This window comes from Eurosta solidaginis, chromosome 3 (assembly GCF_040869045.1).
Source record: "Eurosta solidaginis isolate ZX-2024a chromosome 3, ASM4086904v1, whole genome shotgun sequence".
NCBI lineage: Eukaryota > Metazoa > Arthropoda > Insecta > Diptera > Tephritidae > Eurosta > Eurosta solidaginis.
The window spans coordinates 55,596,869-55,621,302 of NC_090321.1; the positions used below are offsets into that span (position 1 = coordinate 55,596,869).

Consider the following 24,434-nt stretch of genomic DNA (forward strand, 5'->3'; position numbering starts at 1 on the left):
CACCTACCAAGTTTTATCGTTGTATCCGTCTTTGGTAATGAATTATCGTACTTTTCGGTTTTTCGAAATTTTCGATATCGAAAAAGTGGGCGTGGTGATAGTACGATTTCGTTCATTTAAAATAGCGATCTGAGATGAGTGCCCAGGAACCTACATACCAAATTTCATTAAGATACCTCAAAATTTACTCAAGTTATCGTGTTTACGGACAGACAGACGGACGGACGGACATAGCTAAATGAATTTCTTTTTTCGCCCCGATCATTTTGATATATAGAAGTCTATATCTACATATCTCGATTAGTTTATGCCATTACGGGGTTCCGTGATGCGAACAAAGTTAATATATCTGTGAGCTATGCTCAGCTGCGTATAAAAATTTGAAAGCATCATCTTGCATTTTGCGTATGAGACTAATGCTTATGTACCAATATGACACTTGTGTCGTTAAGTGGGTTAATAATAACTGATGTTCTGCTATTTTGTATATAAATGACCAAAGTTTTTATCAAATATCAGTTTTCACTTTTGATCAGTGGGACTATAGTGATTAAGTAAAATGTTTAAGTTGACTTTAAGTTTGTTGTTGGCTGTAAGCAGCGTTTACGGTAAATTTGAAAAAAAAGTATAACTAATCTTAGAGGATTAAGAAACGTTCACATTTGACTGAGTTTGGGGATATAAGTCATGTGAAAAAAACGCGCAAGGATTATATAACCACAACTGCAAGTTATTTTATTTTCATATTTATAGAAAAAAAAAAAACCTTGTAGCTTAGCTAACCTCAACCTAGCAGTAGGTTTAATCGTAACCATAAAACGCTTAAAGGGCCAATTAATGGTGACTTATAACCATAAAACCATAACCAGATAAAACAGTTGATCGAACCTACCTTATGGAAGTCAATGTAATCGATTAATGGTGCCATCCATACCATAACGCTAACGCCATAACCATGCCATAGCCAACCAATTGGTTTTTGGTTTCTCGCCATATCCATAACCTAAAAATATTTGAGTTGGTGAATTTAATAATTTTTATAGATTTTGTTCATTGTTTTGGATACGTTATGACTAAGAGACTTATTTTTGTGGAATATGTTTGTAATTTTTTTCGTTTTCTTCATTTTTATGAAATTTTCACGATTTTTAGGTTAAGGCACCATTAATCGATCACATTGGAGAGATATGGGTATGGTTACGACTATGGCGTTAGGGTTAAGGAAGTTTAATTGGGCCTTAAAAAGGAGGGCGATAAGAAAATATTCTGCGTGAAGTTTATTAACATATAAGACGGAATGGGCGAATAGATTTTGTTGAAAGAGTTAAGGTTACAAATTGAGTAGTATGCTAGGAAAATTAGTAATCACTAATCGTGACCTACGTGGGTTCTGAATGTTGTATTATGTCAAACGTCAACCGATATTATATCAAAACAGGAACGGACTACATTTTTACTATTTTAAGGTCCGATGGAAACTATTATGAAGGAATGATAAGATAGGCAGTTCACTTGGAAATTGGACTTATCAATTTTTAGGAATCGGTCTAAAATGGCTTGCGACAATCGCTGTAAGCGTCCCGATTACTTCTATGATTCATCATTCTATGATCATCATATTCTAAGCTAGTCAATATTGAGCTGATAAGCTTGTTCGGTTAGGGTTATTGCGTTCTGATTATATTCAAATGCCGCATATCCCCATCACAACCATACCCAGACTCGTTTGAAGAATCAACGTAACAATCATAAGCCATATGGTTTTTCTACGATGCGAATATTCGCGTTTTTGAGTGTGCCGTTTCTCGAAGATTATTGACGCTCTTAAATTGTTTTAAGTTTTCGAAGTTTGATGATGTATTTTCGTTGAAAGGGAAGATAATTCCCTGAAAAATATTCAGGGATTTTGCTAAAGCCAGCATTTTTGGTAGCATTTAAATACGGATCGTTGCTGTTAATATTTAGTAAATTTAGATGTTCCAGAAAACCTTAAATTCTAAGCTGCATACTGTCCGAAGTTCGACGAAGATACTCATATATAGACAAAAATAGGAAAACATTGGAAGGCATCTCATTACAGTGATGGTGTTTGGACGCATTTTTATTCGGATCGGTCTGATCATAAATACCTTATGTCCGTCAGTTTTGATAGCATCGACGATCACTACCGAATACACATCTTATATACTTATAATAAGAACGTTACAGGCCTAAAGCTCTACATTACAAATATTGAAGAAACAAGTAAGGAAGGCTAAGTTCGGGTGTAACCGAACAATACATACTCAGCTGAGACCTATGGAGACAAAATAAGGGAAAATCACCATGTAGGAAAATGAACCTAGGGTAACCCTGGCATGTGTTTGTACGATATGGGTATCAAATGAGAGGTGTTAATGAGTATTTTAAAAGGGAGTCGGCCTTAGCTCTATAGGTGGATGCCTTTTCGAGATATCGTTATAAAGGTGGACAAGGGTTCACTCTAGAATTTGTTTGTACGATATGCGTATCAAAGGAAAGGTGTTAATGAGTATTTTCAAAGGGAATGGCCTTATTTCTATTGGTGGACGCCTTTTCGAGATATCGCCATAAAGGTGGACCAGGGGTGACTCTAGAATGTGACTGTACGATATGGGTATCAAATTAAAGGTATTAATAAGGGTTTTAAAAGGGAGTGGCCCTTAGTTGTATATGTGAAGGCGTTTTCGAGATATCGACCATAATGTGGACCAGAGTGACCCAGAACATCATCTGTCGGATACCGCCAATTTATTTATATATGTAATACCACGAACAGTATTCCTGCCATGATTCCAAGTGTTTTTGATTTCGCCATGCAGAACTTTTTCATTTTCTTCTACTTAATATGGTAGGTGTCACACCCATTTTACAAAGTTTTTTCTAAAGTTATATTTTGCGTCAATAACCCAATCCAATTACCATGTTTCATCTCTTTTTTCGTATTTGGTATAGAATTATGGCATTTTTTTCATTTTTCGTAATTTTCGATATCTAAAAAGTGGGCGTGGTCATAGTCGGATTTCGACCATTTTTTATGCCAATACAAAGTGAGTTCAGATAAGTGCGTGAACTGAGTTTAGTAAAGATATATAGATTTTTGCTCAAGTTATCGTGTTAACGGCCGAGCGGAAGGACAGACGGTAGACTGGGCGTGGCTTCAAGCGATTTCGCCCTTTTTCACAGAAAACAGTTATCGTCCTAGAATCTAAGCCCCTACCAAATTTCACAAGGATTGGTAAATTTTTGTTCGACTTATGCCATTAAAAATATCCTAGATGAATTAAATGAAAAAGGGAGGAGCCACGCCCATTGTGAAATTTTCTTTTATTTTTGTATTTTGTTGCACCATATCATTACTGGAGTCGAATGTTGACATAATTTACTTATATACTATAAAGATATTAAATTTTTTGTTAAAATTTGACTTAAAAAAATTTTTTTTTAAAAGTGGGCGTGGTCGTTCTCCGATGTTGCTAATTTTTATTAAGCATACATGCAGTAATAGGAGTAACGTTCTTGCCAAATTTCATCATGATATCTTCAACGACTGCCAAATTACAGTCTGCAAAACTTTTAAATTACCTTCTTTTAAAAGTGGGCGGTGCCGCGCCCATTGTCCAAAATTTTACTAATTTTCTATTCTGCGTCATAAGTTCAACTCACCTACCAAGTTTCATCGCTTTATCCGTCTTTGGTAATGAATTATCGCAGTTTTTCTGTTTTTCGAAATTTTCAATATCGAAAAAGTGGGCGTGGTTATAGTCCGATATCGTTCATTTTAAATAGAGATGTGAGATGAGTGCCCAGGAACCTACATTTCATCAAGATACCTCAAAATTTACTCAAGTTATCGTGTTAATGGACAGATGGACGGACATAGATCAATCAAATTTTTTTTCGATACTGATGATTTTGATATATGGAAGTCTATATCTATCTCGATTCCTTTATATATGTACAACCAACCATTATCCAATCAAAGTTAATTTACTCTGTGAGCTATGCTCAACTGAGTATAAACAAGTAAGGAAGGCTAAGTTCGGGTGTAACCGAACATTACATACTCAGTTGAGAGCTATGGAGACAAAATAAGGAAAATCACCATGTAGGAAAATGAACCTAGGGCAACCCTGGAATGTGGTTGTATGACATCTGTATCAAATGGAAGGTATTAAAGAGTATTTTAAGAGATAGTAGGCCATAGTTCTATGGATGGACGCCATTTAGGGATATCGGCATAAAGGTGGACCAGGGCTGACTCTAGAATTTGTTTGTACGATATGGGTATGAAATGAAAGGTGTTACTGAGCATTTTAAGAGGGAGTGGGCCTTAGGTCTATCGGTGGACGCCTTTTCGAGATATCGCCATTAAGGTGGACCAGGGGTGACTCTAGAATGTGTTTGTACGATATGGGTATCAAATGAAAGGTGTTACTGAGCATTTTAAGAGGGAGTGGGCCTTAGGTCTATCGGTGAACGCCTTTTCGAGAAATCGCCATAAAGGTGGACCAGGGGTGACTCTAGAATATGTTTGTACGATATGGGTATCAAATGAAAGCTGTTAATGAGTATTTTGAAAAGGAGTGATCCTTAGTTCCATAGGAGGACGCCGTTTCGAGATATCGCCATAAAGGTGGACCAGGGGTGTATCTAGAATGTGTTTGTACGATATGGGAATCAAATGAAAGGTGTTACTGAGCATTTTAAGAGGGAGTGGGCATTAGGTCTATAGGTGGACGCCTTTTTGAGATATCGCCATTAGGGTGGGCCAGGGGTGACTCTAGAATATTTGTACGATATGGGTATCAAACGAAAAGTGTTACTGAGCTTTTTAAGAGGGAGTGGGCATTAGGTCTATAGGTGGGCGCCTTTTCGAAATGTCGCCATTAGGGTGGGCCAGGGGTGACTCTAGAATGTGTTTGTATGATATGGGTATCAAATGAAAGATGGTAATGAGTATTTTAAAAGGGAGTAATCCTTAGTTCTATAGGTGGACGCCTTTTCTAGATATCGCCATAAAGGTGGACCAAGGGTGACTCTAGAATGTTTGTACGATATGGGTATCAAACGAAAGGTGTTACTGAGCATTTTAAGAGGGAGTGGGCATTAGGTCTATAGGTGGACGTCTTTTCGAGATATCGCCATTAGGGTGGGGCAGGGGTGACTCTAGAATGTGTTTGTACGATATGGGTATCAAATGAAAGGTGGTAATGAGTATTTTAAAAGGGAGTAATCCTTAGGTCTATAGGTGGGCGCCTTTTCGAAATGTCGCCATTAGGGTGGGCCAGGGATGACTCTAGAATGTGTTTGTACGATATGGGTATCAAACGAAAGGTGTTACTGAGCATTTTGAGAGAGAGTGGGCATTAGGTCTATAGGTGGACGCCTTTTCGAGATATCGCCTTTAGGGTGGCCAGGGGTGACTCTAGAATGTTTCTACGATATGGGTATCAAACGAAAGGTGTTACTGAGCATTTTAAGAGGGAGTGGGCATTAGGTCTATAGGTGGACGCCTTTTTGAGATATCGCCATTAGGGTGGGCCAGGGGTGACTCTAGAATGTTTGTACGATATGGGTATCAAACGAAAAGTGTTACTGAGCTTTTTAAGAGGGAGTAGGCATTAGGTCTATAGGTGGGCGCCTTTTCGAAATGTCGCCATTAGGGTGGGCCAGGGGTGACTCTAGAATGTGTTTGTATGATATGGGTATCAAATGAAAGATGGTAATGAGTATTTTAAAAGGGAGTAATCCTTAGTTCTATAGGTGGACGCCTTTTCGAGATATCGCCATAAAGGTGGACCAAGTGTGACTCTAGAATGTTTGTACGATATGGGTATCAAACGAAAGGTGTTACTGAGCATTTTAAGAGGGAGTGGGCATGAGGTCTATAGGTGGACGCCTTTTCGAGATATCGTCGTTAAGGTGGGCCAGGGATGGCTCTAGAATGTGTTTGTACGATATGGGTATCAAACGAAAGGTGTTACTGAGCATTTTAAGAGGGAGTGGGCATTAGGTCTATAGGTGGACGCCTTTTCGAGATATCGCCATTAGGGTGGGCCAGGGGTGACTCTAGAATGTTTGTACGATATGGGTATCAAACGAAAGGTGTTACTGAGCATTTTAAGAGGGAGTGGGCATTAGGTCTATAGGTGGACGCCTTTTCGAGATATCGCCATTAGGGTGGGCCAGGGGTGACTCTAGAATGTGTTTGTACGATATGGGTATCAAATGAAAGGTGGTAATGAGTATTTTAAAAGAGAGTAATCTTTAGGTCTATAGGTGGGCGCCTTTTCGAAATGTCGCCATTAGGGTGGGCCAGGGATGATCTAGAATGTGTTTGTACGATATGGGTATCAAACGAAAGGTGTTACTGAGCATTTTAAGAGAGAGTGGGCATTAGGTCTATAGGTGGACGCCTTTTCGAGATATCGCCATTAGGGTGGCCAGGGGTGACTCTAGAATGTTTGTACGATATGGGTATCAAACGAAATGTGTTACTGAGCATTTTAAGAGGGAGTGGGCATTAGGTCTATAGGTGGACGCCTTTTCGAGATATCGCCATTAGGGTGGGCCAGGGGTGACTCTAGAATGTTTGTACGATATTGGTATCAATTTAAGAGGGAGTGGGCATTAGGTCTATAGGTGGACGCCTTTTCGAGATATCGCCAATAGGGTGGGCCAGGTGTGACTCCAGAATGTGTTTGTACGACATCGATATCAAATTAAAGGTATTAATGAGGGTTTTAAAAGCGAGTGGCCCTTAGATGTATATGTGAAGGCGTTCTCGCGATATCGACCAAAATGTGGACCAGGTGATCCAGAAAATCATCTGTCGGGTACTGCTAATTTATTTATATATGCAATACAACTAACAGTATTCCTGCCAAGATTCCAAGAGCTGTTGATTTCGCCTTGTAGAACTTTTTCATTTTCTTCTACTTAATATGGTAGGTGTCACACCCATTTTACAAAGTTTTTTCTATAGTTATATTTTGCGTCAATAAACCAATCCAGTTTCCATGTTTCATCCCTTTTTTTCGTATTTGGTATAGAATTATGGCATTTTTTTCTTTTTTCGTAATTTTCGATATGGATAAAGTGGGCGTGGTTATGGTCGGATTTCGGCCATTTTTTATACCAAGATAAAGTGAGTTCAGATAAGTACGTGGGCTAAGTTTAGTAAAGATATATCGGTTTTTGCTTAAGTTGTTGTGTTAACGGCCGAGCGGAAGGACAGACGGTGGACTGTGTATAAAAACTGGGCGTGGCTTCCACCGATTTCGCCCATTTTCACAGAGAACAGTTACCGTCATAGAATCTATGCCTCTACCAAATTTGAGAAGGATGGGTAAATTTTTGTTCGACTTATGGCATTAAAAGTATTCTAGACAAACTAAATGAAAATGGGCGGAGCCACGCCCATTTTGAAACTTTCTTTTGTTTTTGTATTTTGTTGCATCATATCATTACTGGAGTTGAAGTTTGACTTAATTTACTTATATGCAGTAAAGATATTAAATTTTTTGTTAAAATTTGAATTTAAAAAGTGGGCGTGTTCTTCATCCAATTTTGCTAATTTTTATTTAGCACATATATAGTAATAGTAGTAACGTTCCTGCCAAATTTCATCATGATATCTTCAACGACTGCCAAATTACAGCTTGCAAAACTTTTAAATTACCTTCTTGTAAAAGTGGGCGGTGCCACGCCCATTGTCCAAAATCTAACTAATTTTCTATTCTGCGTCATAACGTCAACCCATCTACCAAGTTTCATCGCTTTAACCGCCTTTGGCAATGAATTATCGCATTTTTTCGGTTTTTCGAAATATTCGATATCGAAAAAGTGGGCGTGGTTATAGTCCGATATCGTTCATTTTAAATAGCGATCTGAGATGAGTGCCCAGGAATCTACATACCAAATTTCATCAAGATACCTCAAAATTTACTCAAGTTATCGTGTTAACGGACAGACGGACGGACGGACGGACGGACGGACATGGCTCAATCAAATTTTTTTTCGATACTGATGATTTTGATATATGGAAGTCTATATCTATCTTGATTCCTTTATAACTGTACAACCAACCGTTATCCAATCAAAGTTAATATACTCTGTGAGCTCTGCTCAACTGAGTATAAAAATAGTATGAAAGGTCTGTCTGTCAGTATGTTTGTACATGCTTCACCAAAAAGTATTGCATCGAATTGAATGCAGTTTTCATTAGCGTACTGCCAAAGGTTTTTCGAAAAATATGGAATCCATCGAACTTTCTAATTTGAGTGCGTGGTAAAGTTGCGCAATTTTGCTATACGGGGTGGCGGTATGGCCCGCCCTGGATAAATCCTCGACGGTTCTTGTAAAAGGTGCAAAGATCTGCACTACTATGCATAAGCGGAGCCATCCGCACAGCGCCAACGGAGGTTATGAATGTAATAGTGAACCTACTACCCATAGATATAGTACGCATAAAATATGCAGCATGTGCAGCTATTAGGCTGAGGAAACTGACCACATGATCTCACTGCAACCATACTGAAATTCTTGACAGATTCTGCATACCAGAATGGGCAGATTTCTGCAAACCACATACCAACTTTAACAAGGGATACGAGATATTAATCCCTGAGAGGAACAGTAGGTGAATGGCCCAGATTGACGCACTGACAGTATTCAGATCTACACAGATGGATCTAAACTGGATAACAGGGTTGGAGGAGGTGTATATTCGGAATGATTGGACATACAGAGATCGGTTCGCCTTCCGGATCACTGTAGCGTATTCCAGGCCGAGCTTGCGGCCATACAAGACGCTGTGGACTGCCTTAGGCAGAAGGTAGTCTCTCAGAAACACATTTATATTTTATCAGACAGTCAGACAGCGCTGAAAGCCCTTGACTCGGTCACAACTAATTCTAAAACTGTAGTAGGCTGTCGCAGATCACTTAACGTGATGGCTGAACAGTTTACCCTGCAGCTGGTATGGGTTCCGGGACATAAGGGCATACCAGGTAATGAAATGGCGGATGAGCTTGCAAGAAAGGGTACTTCCCTTCCACTTTCGCCATCCTGGAAGAGGTTGGGCATGCCGCTCTCCACCTGCAAGCTCAAGATAAAGGAGGCTTTACTGATGGAAGCCGGAGCCAGGTGGAAGCATCATGATAGATGACACACGGCAAAACTCACATGGCCGGAATGGAATGAGAAGAGATCGCGAGAGCTTCTGACCCTCCGCAAGAAGGATATTTCCTTAGTTGAAGGACTTCTCACTGGTCACGTTTGTATTGGACCGCACGCGGAAAGGATTGGCGCTCCATTTAATGTCATTGTAGAAGCTGCGGCAACGAAGAAGAGCCTGAAACTGTTAGGCATATACTCTGCGAATGTCCAGCGCTCGGTAAAAGAAGGCAACGTTTTATGTGCAAGATTTTTCTCGTAGATTGACTGATATAGCTGAGGTCAACACACGACGCTTAGTTAGCTTCACAACCTCAACGAAGTGGTTTGATTAGGAGAGTAGGAACAAATCCGTGTGGTTCCACAATGGGCATATAAAGGCCTAAGTGTGCCGCTCCGATGCGGACGGCAGCCACTTAAACCTAACCTAACCTAACCTAAAGTTGCACACATTCGCGCGCATTTTTCGTATATGAAAATCAAAAACTGAAAAATTGAATCTTTATTTCTTTATCTAGCTGCTGACCCGTGCTCCATCACCATGCCAACGGATTTGCCAGATCCTATGCCCGTCTTCATCACAGAGGGAGCACTATTCCGTCCATATAATATTACAACCGAACTGGCTGAGGGTCAAGAGCTAACTTTACATTGTGGCGGTAGCAAAAATACAGTTGAAACACTAAAGAAACAAACCGTGACTTTAACCTGTAAAAATGGTGCTTTCACGTATGATGGAAATAACTATAAACTTGCTGATTTGAAATGCTCGAAAATACCAACCTCCGATTTACAAGTTACAGAAACTACTTGCGCTGACGAACAAGGTGTTATCTTCGAAGCTGGTTTCAAGGTTGAAGATAATTTCTATATAGCTTTCAAAATTTGCTACGATACCGCTAATGAGCGTACACTCTATTCAGAGAGTATTGTCAATGGTGCAGCTCAATCTTGTAAGTTTAAAATTTGTCTTATTTAGATCTTTATTTTAGGAAATAACTTATTGATTGATCTTATAATATTCTTTGTAATTTTTAGTCAAAATTAACGAAAGTACACGCCGTACATTCCGTGCCGATGGTATGAAATTCTCCACTACAGCCACCAACAAATATTATAAGACTACTGGTCAAATTACGCGCTTCGAATCACTATTCGGTAAAAATCAGCCATACGTTAGCTCAACTATGTTTATGGCACGTGGCCATTTGGCACCCGATGCTGATTTCGTTTTCGCTTACGAACAATTGGCTACTTATTACTATGCTAACTGCGCTCCCGAATGGCAAGTAGTCAATGCTGGTAATTGGGTACGTGTGGAGAGTGAAACACGTAAGTTGGCACAAAGTATCGGTTCCGACTTATTGACCTACACTAGCACTTTGGGTGTTTTGGAATTGGAACATCCCACAACTGGGGTATCTACACCAATTTACTTGGGTAAAGATGATGTTATTCCTGCGCCAGAATGGTATTACAAAGTTGTTATGCACCCCAGTTTGCCTGTTGATTTGGTCTTCATCTCATTGAATAATCCCTTCGCAAATGTTGGCCCTGAAGTTGAATTCTGTACTAATGTTTGTGCTAAATACAATGTCAATTCAAACTACTACACAGACGCAACTAAGGGTTATACATTCTGTTGTGAGTTGAAGGACTTCTGGAAATCCGCTGTTGGTACCAAGACACCATTCTTCGATTTACCCGATGGCTGGAGTTATAAGAAGTAAGCTTATTGCAATTTAGTACATATTTAAAATATGTTTGTAACTATTAAAAAAGTGCAATAAATTTTATTTTATTAAAATATGTAATTACGAGAATGTTCTAAATTACAATACCGAAGGTTTTTCCCAAATGGCGGTTTGCAAACTCTCTCCGTGTGTATTTCTGCTTTGAAAGCCTTGCAGCTAAAATGTGTCTGCGTTGCGGATGTGACACATGAGCTCGCAACATTTTGATTTGCTGCGCTCGTCACTTTTATAATTGTCACGGTTCGGCACAAACCTCGAAAAATGCTCAATTCGAACTTCGAAAGCCAATATCTACGTTTTAGAGGTTGATTTCGAAAAACGTAGAAAAGAATTTTTTGCTTATAGATCATACTATGTATAACAAAATTTTTCGGAACAAAAATGTATTACTTTCAGCACTTTTTACAAATGAATTTTTTTATTTTTAAATTTTCAGCACCAAGTTTAAACCCTTGTGGCATTTGTGTACAAGTTTATGTTTTTAGATTTTTGAACCTTTTTTTAGTTTTAGTTTTTAAAACAATTTAAAGATTTTAGACTTTTTTTCAAATAAGTTTTAAATTGCAACTGAGTAAAATTAAAAAGCATATTCTTAAATTGAGAAGATTCCAATTTGGTACAAAAAAGTTACTTAAGCCGTAAAAAGCGGCTATTTCTCTAAGCACACTTACTCTACCAAATGCACTACGGCATCATTTTCTTAATTTGTTTCCATTTTCTGATTCAGAATTACAAAATATATATGAAATAAGATTTAAATTCCTCCACCCATGATTATGTTAGGTATAATTACGGGAAAACTTCGAAACCATTTCAAGACTTTTTCGGGACAATTTCGGGGCAATCCTTTCGAGTACACTTCGAGACTATTTTTGGTATCATTTCGAAACTTTTTCAGAACCTATTCTGTACAATTTGTGGAGAGTTGTATCGAAATGTGTCTGAAGTGATTATGTAGTGTGAAGTGAATTCCAAAGGATGCTTTAATCGCCCCAAAATTGTACCAAAACATTCTCTAAATGATTTTGAAGCCTTCATAAAATGATACCTGAAATAATCCGAAAGCAATCCTAAAATTTTTCCGAATTGAATGATCCGGTAGGTTTGCTTCTGCTGGGAAAAAGTTTCACTTTTATTCACTCTTAAAATAAATACACTTTTTAAAGCCGGTCTTTCATATACGATACCTAAGATTTTTTCAGACAACAATATGTGCCATATCCGAATCATTTGGTGAAATGTGAAGCTTCTAGCTATTAAAATGGAGCAGAACTTACGAAAAGATTCTTATCTGAACAATCGGTTGTATGGCATATTTTCTATATCTACGACCGATCTATACAATTTTTACAGACGCATGCCCTACACGTTAGCATTTGGTGAGATTTGAAGCTTCCAGCTATTAAATCGAAGGGGATGACAGTAAAAACTCTTTTCTGAAAAAATTTCGTATGGGGGATATATGATATATTGGTCCGATTCGGTAGGTTCCGAAAAATACCTTATTGAACACCAAAACTTAATTGGCGTTTAACCGTTTAAACGGTTATGGCCGTCCAACAAGGCGCGCCAGCCGCTCCTTCTCTCTGCCAACCGACACCAATCGGTCACATCAAGGGAGTTTAAATCGTTTTCCACCTGGTCCTTTCAGCGGAGTGGGGGAGCCGCGCTCTACCTCTGCTTCCACTTTCTTGGCCGGAGCGTCATCTTTCATTCGCATAACATGGCCTAGCCAGCGCAGCCGCTGCGTTTCAATTCGCTGGACTATGTTGATGTCTGCGTAGAGCTCGTATAGCTCATCGTTAAATCTTCTTCGGTACTCGCCATCGCCAACGCGTAGAGGTCCATAAATCTTTCAAAGAACTTTTCTCTCGAACACTCCCAGAGCCGCTACATCTGATGTTGTCATGGTCCATGCTTCTGCACCATATAGCAGGACGCGTACGATAAGTGACTTGTAGAGTATGATTTTCGTTTGCCGAGAGAGGACTTTACTTTTCAATTGCCTACCTAGTGCAAAGTAGCATTTATTGGCAAGAATGATTTTTCGCTAGATTTCAGAGCTGATGTTGTTGTTAGTGTTACTATTTCGAAATTATGGCTGCCAACAGTAGCGTGGTTGCCAAGGCGCGTATGCGCTGACTCTTTGCTCGATGACAGCAGGTGCTTCGTTTTGTCCTCATTCACCATCAAACCCATCTTTACCGCTTCTTTTTCCAGTTTGGAGTAAGCAGAACTAACAGCGCGGGTGTTTAGGCCGATGATATCAATGTCATCAGCATATGCCAGCAATTGCACGCTTTTATAGAATATTGTTCCAGTGCGGTTAAGTTCTGCAGCTAGTATAATTCTCTCCAGCATGAAATTAAAGAAATCGCACGATAAGGGGCCACCCTGTCTGAAATCTCGTTTAGTTTCGAACCACGCAGATAGGTCCTTCCCAATTCTGACTGAGCTGATGGTGCTGCTCAACGTCATTTTGCACAGCCGTATAAGTTTTGCGGCGAAACCAAATTCAGACATAGCGGCATCTAGGCAGCTCCTTTTCGTACTGTCGAAGGCGGATTTAAAATCGACGAAGGTGGTGATGTGTCGATTCCTTTTTCGCGGGTTTTTTGGCGCTTTGTGAAATCTGGTCGATGGTAGATTTACCAGGTCTGAAGCCGCACTGATAAGGTCCAATCAGCCGATTCACGGTGGGCTTCAAACTTTCGCACAATACACTTGGCAGGATTTTATATGCGATATTAAGAGGCTGATTCCGCGATAGTTGGCGCAGTTTGCTGTATCCCCTTTGTTATGGACTGGGCAAAGAATGATTAAATTCCAATCGTCGGGCATGCACTCGTTCGACCATATTTTGCGAAGAAACTGATGCATGCGCCTTACCAACTCCTCGAGGAGATTCCCAAGGAACGGCCAGTTCAACCTACTCCATATAAAAAATGCTGCTTTCTTTTGGTATCAATGGTATAATAAACATTGCCAATTTTCTCAAAACAACTTATGATGTAAATGTTTCATTTTGGTGTGGACTTCCACAAATAAAAATCAGCGAGGTAGTATTGTATTAAGATTATATTTAATTTTTTATTATATTTTATTATAAATTATTAGCTATACATATATGTATATGTATATCTAAGCAAATACATATTTATTTACTACAAATATATTTATTATTTACATTTGTATCAAAATTAAACTACATACAATTTTTGCTATATACAAAATATCTACAAATAATTTTTTTATTTATTATCTATTAAAGCTAAAAAATTCACATTTGTTTCTTCTCACACTAAATATGTATTTAACAAATAAAATATAAATTTCAATAAATTGCTTACAGAAAAAAAACGAAATCCTGTGCACCAGGCAAAATTTTCTCAATGAGTAAGGCACCTTCACTAAATGTACAAATCGACGGCTGAACGAAAAATTTATTTTTCTGAGGTGGCGTTTCAAAATGCCTTACTATGAATGCCTTCACTCACATCTATCAAACGCTCAGTTCCAATGAACACTGATTCAGATCCCTATAGAAAATTAATATGCGAGAACGACGTTGTGATCCTGACAGATTTCGTATCAACAGCGTTTTTGACAGCTAACCCTTTTCACTTTGTATCACTTACAGACCTATGAGCTAGGACGTACGATATTTATCAACTCGCTTCCACTCGACACCCCATAAATGTTTATTTTAAGTCTGAACACAAATTATTAAGGCCATAAAATATTAAAACTCTTCAAAATTTCAAAAAAGGGTTTAACAAAATTTGTATAATTTTACTCTTTTAGAAGTTTTTGAAGCAAAAACTGAGACGTTTTTTGACTTCGGTTTTAATAAACAGCAGGCGGAAATTAAATATTTTGCAACTGCCGAAAGATCCAAATCGGTTCCCGATCCATAGTTTTTCTCCACAGCACACTTGTCTTCATAAGTGTGGGTGCGTTTGTACAACAAAATATATAAAATACAAAAACAAACCAAAAAGTGCAATTGGTTTTGGTACATATCGCTCATTTACTTCAATAGTGTCATAACTCAAAAAACACAGTTTTCCAGGAGAGCCATTCAAATATGTTAACTGTCATATGTTGCGCATATAAAGGCATATTTTCATTTTTATAGCACGTGGTAAATTTTGAACTAATCACAAAGATTTTATTATACAACATAGATCATGATATTGGGTACGTTTATATGTTATTAAGTCATAAGTCGTGTTTTTTGAGTTATGACACTATTGAAGTTAATGAGCGATATGTAGATCCTGAGAGAAATAAAACTTTTAATATAAGCCTTCGGACGGCAAAACGTGCTCTTTAATACCTCTACCCATTTTTGGACGTGTTTTAACTTCCGATTTCCGCTGTTATGTATTCTTATTCTAGTTTTTAAGTTTAAGAACGAAAACCCATATAAATTTACATGGAAAATATACCCCATGTGCGGATTGTTTTTTAATAAACAATACTAGTTTTTAGTTTGATAATTTGTTGTAAACTTTAGACTAAAGAAAATTAGGGACGGTTTGTGGAAAAGTGTTGGTAAATAACATACACCCTATATGTACACATGAGTTCAGTGCTGCCGACTCTCATAGAACTGTTCCAGATCGTTCCGATGGGATTTGATTCTGATCTAGAGCTGTATAGGTCATTGGCACGCCCTTAAAGATGAAATAGGGAAGTTAAGGTCGATTTACATAAACGCTTTGATCGCTACAAAGCAAAGAAAGCAGCAATGTATTCCATTGTTATCTTACGGTGCTGTCAAAGCGAAGCAGCTCGACCAAAGCGCTTATGTATATCCGCCATTTATAGAGGCAATCGAATTCGCTAATTTTAAAAGGTATTGAAAAAAAACGTGTTGCCATTTTTAAAGTCTTCACAGTTTCGAAAAGAAATTACGATTACGCGCCTTTTTAATTTTTTCTTAATAATGAAGTACTGAAGGTAAATAAGGGAAAATGGGTACGCGAATTTTTTTTAAACGGGGACGCCCCTTGGCAGTGTTTGGTAAATAATCCGAGTATATTTCTGCCATGAAAAGCTGCCAGTGAAAACTTACCTGCCTTGCAGATGCCGTTCGGAGACGGCATAAAACAAGTAGATCCCGTCCCGCCAATTTGTAGGTAAAATTAGAAGAAACAAGACGCAAATTGTAAGAAAAGCTCGACCTAAAATCTCTTCGGAGGTTATCGCGCCTTACATTTATTTAATTTATTATTTTATTTGCAAAGACTTTCTATTGCAAGAAATATGTTTTACGCAGTAAATTTTTTATGCAAACAATGTTATGAACACCTACGTCTGAGTATAAACATATGTATGTGTATTAGGGTGGATAGATTTGTATGGACGAAAGTTAACCGATATCACGCCATCGATTTTTCGATAGGATTTGGGCTCAGGAAAAAAAGTTCCACTACGCATACCCAAAAAATAATTTTCTAGCCTGCAAAATTGAATTTTTTTCGGTTTTTTTCATGACCTACTAAAAAAATGTTCATATGTATACCCTGTCCGACCCAAAAATGTCCGCTAAAAACTTTAGCGATAACAGTTTTTTGAAAAAAAAAAAAACGTTTTTAGCGGACATTTTTGAGTCGGACAGGGTATACATGAAAATTTTACACTCAAATGAAAATTTTTTAGTAGGCCTATAAAAAACCAAAGTCGAAAAAAGTCCAAAAAATGATATTTCGCAGGGTCGAGAATTATTTTTTGGGTATTCGTAGTGGAACTTTTTTTCCTGAACCCAAATCTTATTGAAAAATCGATGGCGCGATATCGGTTAATAAATCGGCCCAGTCTAATGTATATATACACATTAGGATGCCACACTAAATAGTTTAATTTTTTCGACTAGAACTATAAATTAATTGGACAATTCACAAGAATGTCGTATTCATGTAAAATTATAAGATTTGAGTTATTTCTATGGCTTCCAATACGAAATTTGATGAAAGCATAGCACATACGATGAATAGAAGACCTTGTGAATTTCCTTAACGTCTTTGAAGATTCCAATTAAAATATAGAAAGAAATTAAGATTAATGAGTGTTATACAGGATTCAAAGTTACTGAAATTGGCGAGCTTGAAGTACTTTCTGCTCTTCGTATGCCATAATAACTAAAATGTTCTTTCTAACAAGAAATCGATTCCATATAATGGTAATAATAACTTTGATAATAAAGATGCTATCAAAATTGTTAAACTAAAATTTTTAAAACATTTTGGTCAAAGTCTTAAAATGAAACCCACCACGTATCTCAGACATTCTTAATAAAAGAATCCATCGAAATCGTTTATAAAGTTGTATCTACAATTCGCAAAAGACATCGATTATTTAACATGAATAGAGATCCCTCTGTCTTCTATAGTATGGCTTAGCATTTTTAGTAGTTAGCGAATTGTGAAAAAATAAACTAAATTTTTACTTCAATTACAACCTTTTTAACCGGCCTCCTGAGATACGAGTTATTAACGGAATATCTGAGATACGACCTTCTTAACAAAATTGTTAAGTTACGACCTTTCTATAATAATAGGTCGATAAGTGGGTCGATTTGTATGGACGAAAGTTAACCGATATCGCGCCATCGATTTTTCGATAGGATTTGGGCTCAGGAAAAAAAGTTCCACCACGCATACCCAAAAAAATAAATTTCGAGCGTACGAAATTTAATTTTTTAAAATTTTTTTTCGGCTTTGATTTTTATCGCTTTTTCGTGACCCACTAAAAAAATTTTCATATGTATACCCTGTCCGACCCAAAAATGTCCGCTAAAAACATTGGCGACAACAGTTTTTTGAAAAAAAAAAACATTGTCCGTTTTTAGCGGAAAATTTTACCATCAAATGAAAATTTTTTAGTAGGTCATGAAAAAAACCTTAAAAATCAAAGTCGAAAAAAAGTAAAAAAAATGAGACTTCGCAGGCTCGAAAATTATTTTTTTGGGTATGCGTAGTGGAACCTTTTTTCCTGAGCCCAAATCCTATCGAAAAATCGATGGCGCGATATCGGTTAATAAATCGACCCACCCTAATGTGCATATCAAAAATTTATATTTATTTTATCTCAACCGTTTATTTAACTGTTTCACTTTTAAACACCCATTTCCACCTACATTTTTTGTTGTTGTTATTTTTAAAAGTTTTACTTAACAAACAAACGATTGTTTGTGGTTTTGTACAAACGCTTTCTTTGCCCTTGGAATCTTGGCAGGAATACTGTCCGTGGTATTACATATATAAATAAATTAGCGGTACCCGACAGATGATGTTCTGGGTCACCCTGGTGCACATTTTGGTCGATATCTCGAAAACGCCTTCACATATACAACTAAGGGCCACTCCCTTTTAAAACCCTCATTAATACCTTTAATTTGATACCCATATCGTACAAACACATTCTCGAGTCACCCCTGGTCCACCTTTATGGCGATATCTCGAAAAGGCGTCCACCTATAGAGCTAAGCCCCACTTCCTTTTAAAATACTCATTAAAACCTTTCATTTGATACCCATATCGTACAAACAAATTCTAGAGTCACCCTGGTCTACCTTTATGGCGATATCCCGAAATTGCGTCCACCTATAGAACTATGACCCACTCCCTTTTAAAATACTCTCTAATACCTTCCATTTGATACCCATGTCATACAAACACATTCCAGGGTTACCCTAGGTTCATTTTCCTACATGGTGCTTTTCCCTTATTGTGTCTCCATAGCTCTCAACTGAGTATGTAATGTTCGGTTACATCCGAACTTAGCCTTCCTTACTTGTTTTATATCTCTTTTGGTTTATAAGTGACCGAAAACAGCTAAGTACTCGAAAAACGGGTTTGTCCTTACTTGTTTATAATTTTTTTTATTCGCTGGCGAAAGTGCTTTGATCTCAATGTAAAAAATAATTACAAACCATCTTGCCTCCCAAGGCAGCTGGTTATATGAGCCGGAGCAACTCGGGATTTTTCCCGACCAAGGGCTGTTATTTCAGTGTAACCCTATTTAATTTGTTGCATCCCTCCCACAAATTCTCATCTTCCCAGCATATCCTTGCAGCGGGACTGCGCCATATTCTCCTGCTCCGGGAGGGTATCGATCCCAATCTGGGACCTGTACCTGACCGCGGTCCAGATAAATCGTTTTGCTGCCGGAAAAGAATCTTTTTAGGATGGTCACACTCTTGTGAGTGTGTCATGTGCAAGGGATGGTTGCATCGGACAGGATGTTCTGGGCTAGACCCCCTAAACCCGAAGTCCCGGTAACTTTCATAAATCTTTTGTGGCTCGTTGTTGTTTACGCCCAAGGGCGTCCCGTAGTCTGCGCCTTAGCTCCCCAACTACCTTATAGCTACCCCGCTGCTCAGCAAGCCACAACAACACAAAATTCTGCGGTTAAACTGTAATAAACCCATTAGGGAAGATCTCGGAGATAGTTGATTTCATGAAGCGGCATAACATCCGCATTGCAGCGATGCAAGAGACCAAACACAGCAAGATCTGCTTTTCAGACCTGCTCTGGGAATAACAGAAAAGAATGCGAGAGCGGAAATGGAGGCGGTCTCGTGTTAATCACCCACAACTCAGTGCAATATAATCTATTTGATCCCGACATCGGCATCGCGCTACCGACTGCTTTACACCCTAAAAGCTTGGGTGCGACTTTCAATCACGATCTAAATTTTGGAGATAATAAAACCGCAATTGTACCAAAAATCCAGAGCCGCAATAAAATACATTTCCCTACCGCCAAAAGCAAATTTTAATCATGTTTGAAAGCAGCTATGTGCTTTAAAACGGCGCAAATATTTATCACGTCGTTATGGGTTAAAAACATGATTTTTTCCTTAACACATCAATAACATACTTTCCATAAAATATTTCAATAATACGACATTTGCAAAATTTTGCAAATGGACACCAGAAATAAGTTTTTTTGATCTCCTGAACAGTTACTGAAAAACACATAACTGTTTTTGTGAGCGCAGCGACGATATGCTCTTCTGAAAAAGACCGAAATTATTAGTTTTACTTCTCAATTAACATTTTCTGGCCACATATCTTTATCTCGTTAGACTAACAGATGGGGGTGGATGTGGCTTAAGCCGGAATTATAAAACTTCAAAACTAAATTTTTTATAATTTTTATACTCAGTTGAGCAGAGCTCACAGAGTATATTAAGTTTGATTGGATAACGGTTGGTTGTACATATATAAAGGAATCGAGATAGATATAGACTTCCATATATCAAAATAATCAGGATCGAAAAAAAATTTGATTGAGCCATGCCCGTCCGTCCGTCCGTCCGTTAACACGATAACTTCAGTAAATTTTGAGGTATCTTGATGAAATTTGGTATGTAGGTTCCTGAGCACACATCTCAGATCGCTGTTTAAAATGAACGATATCGGACTATAATCACGCCCACTTTTTCGATATCGAAAATTTCGAAAAACCGAAAAAGTGCGATAATTCATTACAAAAGGCAGATAAAGCGATGAAACTTGGTAGATGAGTTGAACTTATGACGGAGAATAGAAAATTAGTAAAATTTTGGAGAATGGGCGTGGCACCGCCCACTTTTAAAAGAAGGTAATTTAAAACTTTTGCAAGCTGTAATTTGGCAGTCGTTGAAGATATCATGATGAAATTTGGCAGGAACGTTACTCCTATTACTATATGTGCGCAAAAACGGAGAAGGACCACGCCCACTTTTAAAAAAATTTTTTTAAAGTAAAATATATATACTGTTCAACCCTCTGTTTCAAATTTGAAGTACCAGTTACTTGAAACTTGTTTGCAAACTTGCGTAGTGATCATTATTTTTATATGTAATGAAATTCTGTATAAATTCTATTCTGTATATATTTTATCTACTATTAATTTGCTTTATTGTCAATTTCATAAATTATTATTTACTAGCTCCTTCATGAGACCATTTTAACACATTTACAGCATTTTATCTTTTGCTTACTTCTAAGTCTTTAATTGAAATTGTCAAGCGTTTGGTTCAATACTGTTTAAATATTACTTTAAAATTGATGACTGCTTATGTTGTTTATATCATGTATTACATCTGAGATTTAAGTGCCGGTATATTTGGTCTGTGTAATTGTTTAATTTGTAGACTGTAAATAAATAAATAAATAAAAAATTTTAACAAACAGTTTTATATCTTTACAGTATATGAGTAAATTATGTCAAAATTCAACTCCAGTAATGGTTTGGTGCAACAAAATACAAAAATAAAAGAAAATTTCAAAATGGGCGTGGCTCCGCCCTTTTTCATTTAATTTGTCTAGGATACTTTTAACGCCATAAGTCGAACAAAAATTAACCAATCCTTTTGAAATTTGGTAGGGGCATAGCTTTTATGACGTTAACTGTTTTCTGTGAAAATGGGCGAAATCGGTTGATACCACGCCCAGTTTTTATACACAGTCGTCCGTCTGTCCTTCCGCATGGCCGGTAACACGATAACTTGAGTAAAAATCGACATATCTTTAATGAACTTAGTTCACGTGCTTACTTGAACTCACTTTATCTTGGTATGAAAAATGAACGAAATCCGACTATGACCACGCCCACTTTTTCGATATCGAAAATTACGAAAAATGAAAAAAATGCCATAATTCTATACCAAATACGAAAAAAGGGATGAAACATGGCAAGGTAATTGGATTGTTTTATTGACGCGAAATATAACTTTAGCAAAAACTTTATAAAATGGTTGTGACACCTACCATATTAAGTAGAAGAAAATGAAAAAGTTCTGCAGGGCGAAATAAAAAACCCTTAAAATCTTCGCAGGTATTACATATATAAATAAATTAGCAGTATCCAACAGATGATGTTCTGGGTCACCCTGGTCCACATTTTGGTCGATATCTGGAAAATGCCTTCACATATACAACTACCACCACTCCCTTTTAAAACTCTCATTAATACCTTTAATTTGATACCCATATCGTACAAACTCATTCTAGAGTCACCCCTGGTCCACCTTTATGGCGATATCTCGAAAAGGCGTCCACCTATAGAACTAAGCCCCACGCCCTTTTAAAATACTCATTAACACCTTTCATTTGATACCCATATCGTACAAACATATTCTTAAGTCACCCCTGGTCCACCTTTATGGCGATATCTCGAAAAGGCGTCCACCTATAGAACTAAGGCCCAATCCCTTTTAAAATACTCATTAACTCCTTTCGTTTGATACCCATATTGCACAAACGAATTCTAGAGTCACCCCTGGCCCACCTTTATAGCGATATCTCGAAACGGCGTCCACATATGGAACTAAGGATTACTCCCTATTAAAATACTCATTAACACCTTTCTTTTGATACCCATATTGTACAAACAAATTCTAGGGTCACCCCTGGTCCACCTTCATGGCGATATCTCGAAAATGCGACCACCTATACAACAACTACCACTCCCTTTTAAAACCCTCATTAATACCTTTAATTTGATACCCATATCGTACAAACACATTCTAGAGTCACCCCTGGTCCACCTTTATGGCGATATTTCGAAACGGCATCCACCTATAGAACTAAGGCCCACTCCCTTTTAAAATACTCATTAACACCTTTCGTTTGATGCCCATATTGTACAAACAAATTCTAGGGTCACCCCTGGTCCACCTTTATGGCGATATCTCGAAACAGCGTCCACCTATGGAACTAAGGATTACTCCTTTTTAAAATACTCATTAACACCTTTCATTTGATACCCATATCGTACAAACGCATTCTAGAGTCACCCTTGGTCCACCTTTATGGCGATATCTCGAAAAGGCGACCACCTATACAACAACCACCACTCCCTTTTAAAACCCTCATTAATACCTTTAATTTGATACCCATATCATACAAACACATTCTAGAGTCACCCCTGTTCCACCTTTGTGGCGATATCTCGAAACGGCGTCCACCCATGGAACTAAGGATTACTCCCTTTTAAAATACTCATTAACACCTTTCATTTGATACCCATATCATACAAACGCATTCTAGAGTCACCCCTGGTCCACCTTTATGGCGATATCTCGAAAAGGCGACCACCTATACAGCAACCACCACTCCCTTTTAAAACCCTCATTAATACCTATAATTTGATACCCATATCGTACAAACACATTCTAGAGTCACCCCTGGTCCACCTTTGTGGCGATATTTCGAAACGGCGTCCACCTATAGAACTAAGGCCCACTCCCTTTTAAAATACTCATTAACACCTTTCGTTTGATGCCCATATTGTACAAACAAATTCTAGGGTCACCCCTGGTCCACCTTTATGGCGATATCTCGAAACGGCGTCCACCTATGGAACTAAGGATTACTCCCTTTTAAAATACTCATTAACACCTTTAATTTGATACCCATATCGTACAAACACATTCTAGAGTCACCCCTGGTCCACCTTTATGGCGATATTTCGAAACGGCATCCACCTATAGAACTAAGGCCCACTCCCTTTTAAAATACTCATTAACACCTTTCGTTTGATGCCCATATTGTACAAACAAATTCTAGGGTCACCCCTGGTCCACCTTTATGGCGATATCTCGAAACAGCGTCCACCTATGGAACTAAGGATTACTCCTTTTTAAAATACTCATTAACACCTTTCATTTGATACCCATATCGTACAAACGCATTCTAGAGTCACCCTTGGTCCACCTTTATGGCGATATCTCGAAAAGGCGACCACCTATACAACAACCACCACTCCCTTTTAAAACCCTCATTAATACCTTTAATTTGATACCCATATCGTACAAACACATTCTAGAGTCACCCCTGTTCCACCTTTGTGGCGATATCTCGAAACGGCGTCCACCTATGGAACTAAGGATTACTCCCTTTTAAAATACTCATTAACACCTTTCATTTGATACCCATATCGTACAAACGCATTCTAGAGTCAACCCTGATCCACCTTTATGGCTATATCCCTAAATGGCGTCCACCTATTGAACTATGGCCCACTCCCTCATAAAATACTCTTTAATACCATCCATTTGATACACATGTCATACAAGCACATTCCAGGGTTTCCCTCGGTTCATTTTCCTACATGGTTATTTTCCCTTATGTTGTCACCATAGCTCTCAACTGAGTATGTAATGTTCGGTTACACCCGAACTTAACCTTCCTTACTTGTTATTTATAAATTCTTTCTCTTATATTTCGCATTTCTCTTCTAAATTTTCTTTTGTTTTTCAATACTACTATTTTTGCATTCTATTTGTAAAATTCATGTTCAAAACATTTGTATTTGATTAAATGGTACTCAAACAAGTTGTATGGAAATTGTCATAGGTTAAAAATACAAAAATATTTAAAGGGTACACTTACGAAAGAAAGTATTTGCACGTAGACTTTTTGCAGGTTTCATCTGGTTTGGCATAAACAAAATCATAGTGGGGTAGTAAGGTTTTCTTGTATT

General features: G+C 37.8%; 1 protein-coding gene across 1 annotated transcript in view; it reads left to right on the top strand.

The window, feature by feature from the left end:
• Positions 1–523: 523 nt before the first annotated feature.
• The window catches only part of LOC137245890 (uncharacterized), a 107,694-nt gene continuing 83,783 nt past the window's right edge, over positions 524–24,434 (top strand). The window contains exons 1-3 of the mRNA XM_067777086.1: positions 524–608; positions 9,717–10,151; positions 10,237–10,924. Coding sequence (XP_067633187.1) covers positions 560–608; positions 9,717–10,151; positions 10,237–10,924 — 1,172 coding nt within the window. The 5' untranslated portion in view covers positions 524–559. The remainder of the gene's footprint in view (positions 609–9,716; positions 10,152–10,236; positions 10,925–24,434) is intronic.